This window comes from Frankliniella occidentalis, unplaced genomic scaffold (genome assembly GCF_000697945.3).
Source record: "Frankliniella occidentalis isolate FOCC.00 unplaced genomic scaffold, Focc_3.1 Scaffold3321, whole genome shotgun sequence".
Classification (NCBI taxonomy): Eukaryota; Metazoa; Arthropoda; class Insecta; order Thysanoptera; family Thripidae; genus Frankliniella; species Frankliniella occidentalis.
In genome coordinates, this window is record NW_026270383.1 from 4954 (window position 1) to 7076 (window position 2123).

The following is a 2123-nucleotide window of genomic DNA, read 5'->3' on the forward strand; positions in this document are numbered from 1 at the left end:
GTCGGGGAGTTGTACATAGGACATGAGTGTGTGTGATATGTGTTCTGTTGTTGGAGGAATTAGCATCCGAATGCGATGCATAGGGAAATTCTATAAACGTAAACACGGGGGTAGTGAATTTCTACGCCGTTGAGGCGAATCTCACCAATTTTTATTTATGTGTATTTCGTGTTTCTTTTGAGACGGTATAGCATGAGTTTGGATTCTGCTCATTAGTTTTCATAGTTTTTGCCGTTTTAAGTAGAATTGCACGTCAACTATAAAATGTTGTCTCCACTTTTTTCTTTGCTCTACGTACCGCTAGGCGACGCTTCTAACTGTTGGCGCACTTGTTGGATTCTTTTCAGAGAACACCACCAAGTTCCAGTTTTACCAGTCAAGATCTCTTTTCATATATCTCGTCCGGTTCGTCTCCGGGACTTAAGGGACTCTCCTCTCCAGGTGTTGCCCGAAACAGACTGGTAAGGAGCGTTTTTCTACGGATCTGCTCGCTGCGAGGGAGTTCCGCAACCCTGACCCCAAGCTACCCCAAGCACCCCCGGCTTTCGCCTTTGCTCGCTATGATCACGCTTCCCAGGCTATGCGCTTAATTTCACAAGCTGTTTTTCTTCGTAGGTGCGTTGCCACGCACGCACGGGAACGCAAATTGTTTTCATTTTTTTCAGGCTGTGCGTACATTTTTATTTCTAAACTCGCACTATCCGGGCTGCGGATCACGAACAGAAAACCAAGTCGGACGTCAGCGCGAGACTCATTCTCGTTGACGCACATCGCACATCCCCTCGCTTTGTTTGCGATGTCACCTCTCCCCTCCACTGGGATGCGCCAATAAGTTCCATACACTCACTCAACAGAGGGTCCTCTTTAGTACGTCGTTTTGTGAGAGTTGTCCGGAAACAAAAGTGTAGCGCCAACACTCCACGTAGGTACAGCTGCCCTCGGGCCGGTCGGGGTCAGGTCCGCGTCAGCACGGACAGGGCGCGGTGGCTGTCATCGCCTTCCCCGTGTCGGTCCCCCCCCCCCCGCAGCTCCCTGTTCTTACGATCTGCTCCGGACTGTCCCATCGATCGGATGCCCTTTGTGGCTGTCGCTCATTACGATCCCCCGCTGGCCGTCCATAATGGATCCCACGACGCGCTGCTGCTGTCCACGTCGGCTGTCCCGTCGGCTGTCCCGCCTCGGCCGGCCGCTGGACAGCTGGACCCCCCGGTGCGACCACTCCACGCGAGGGTGATGCAGGGCCCACCGGTGGACGCGCGTGCTGCTCCCTGATGCGGTGGTGCGGGCCTCGATGGATGGAGGTGAACTATACGTCGCGCTTGTTGTCTGTCGTGGCGCTACGGCGAGCCGTATATAATTAACTGTTTCTCCACTAGGGGGAAATGGAGGAGGGGGGGGGGGGCTGCTTGCTTGACACGGCGGCACGGGATCGGTCGTCATGAGAAATTCACGGCACAAGTTCTTGGAGGGCGCGGCTTTGGCGTTTTGGCGGAGCGGAGCGGAGCATGCCGGCGGGCGACACACACAAGTTTCCTCATCATACCGGTGCGGTGTTCGCCTCGCTCTCCAGGAGGCACTTGTGCTTATATTGCTGCGGTCTTGATTGGGACAGCGCGACGTTGGCACCGCTTTAACGGGAGTGCGGCCGCGCCGCGCGTAACAGACACGTCACGGGGAAAATGTCGTTTTCTAAATCGGTGGTGGTAATCATTGCGGATAAACCACAGCATGCCCTTAATCTACAGCACTTGTGCCTGTTCGAGTGCTATTGGAACTTGCTGTGCCATACCTAATCTGTTGTCTTTCGTGTTCCCGCTTTCATTATACCTGGTGTGTCTCAGTCATTGCGAACTTTTGATTTCGCCCAGCTATTTACAATATCTAATCTTTGGCCCCTCTCCTCTGGTGCGACACACAAAAACAAAACCTAAGGCCATGCGCGCGCCCCGCTCGAAAGCTTTTAAGGTGATCGGTGGCCGAGTGCCTCGGCTGTACATACTTATTTGTGGTGGTGGGCCCGATGAACACGAGGCGGTGCCTCTATCTTGGGCTGACTGTGAGGGCGCCCGCACCCGGAAGAGCTTAGGGGGTGCGCCGCTCACGCCCTCCCAGTAGGAGGCTCC

General features: G+C 54.7%; 1 protein-coding gene across 1 annotated transcript in view; it reads right to left on the reverse strand.

Moving 5' to 3' along the window:
* Positions 1–1845, reverse strand: part of LOC113203602 (cholinesterase 1-like) — a 6011-nt gene extending 4166 nt beyond the window's left edge. The window contains exon 1 of the mRNA XM_026418375.2: positions 1828–1845. Coding sequence (XP_026274160.2) covers positions 1828–1845 — 18 coding nt within the window. The remainder of the gene's footprint in view (positions 1–1827) is intronic.
* Positions 1846–2123: the final 278 nt, after the last annotated feature.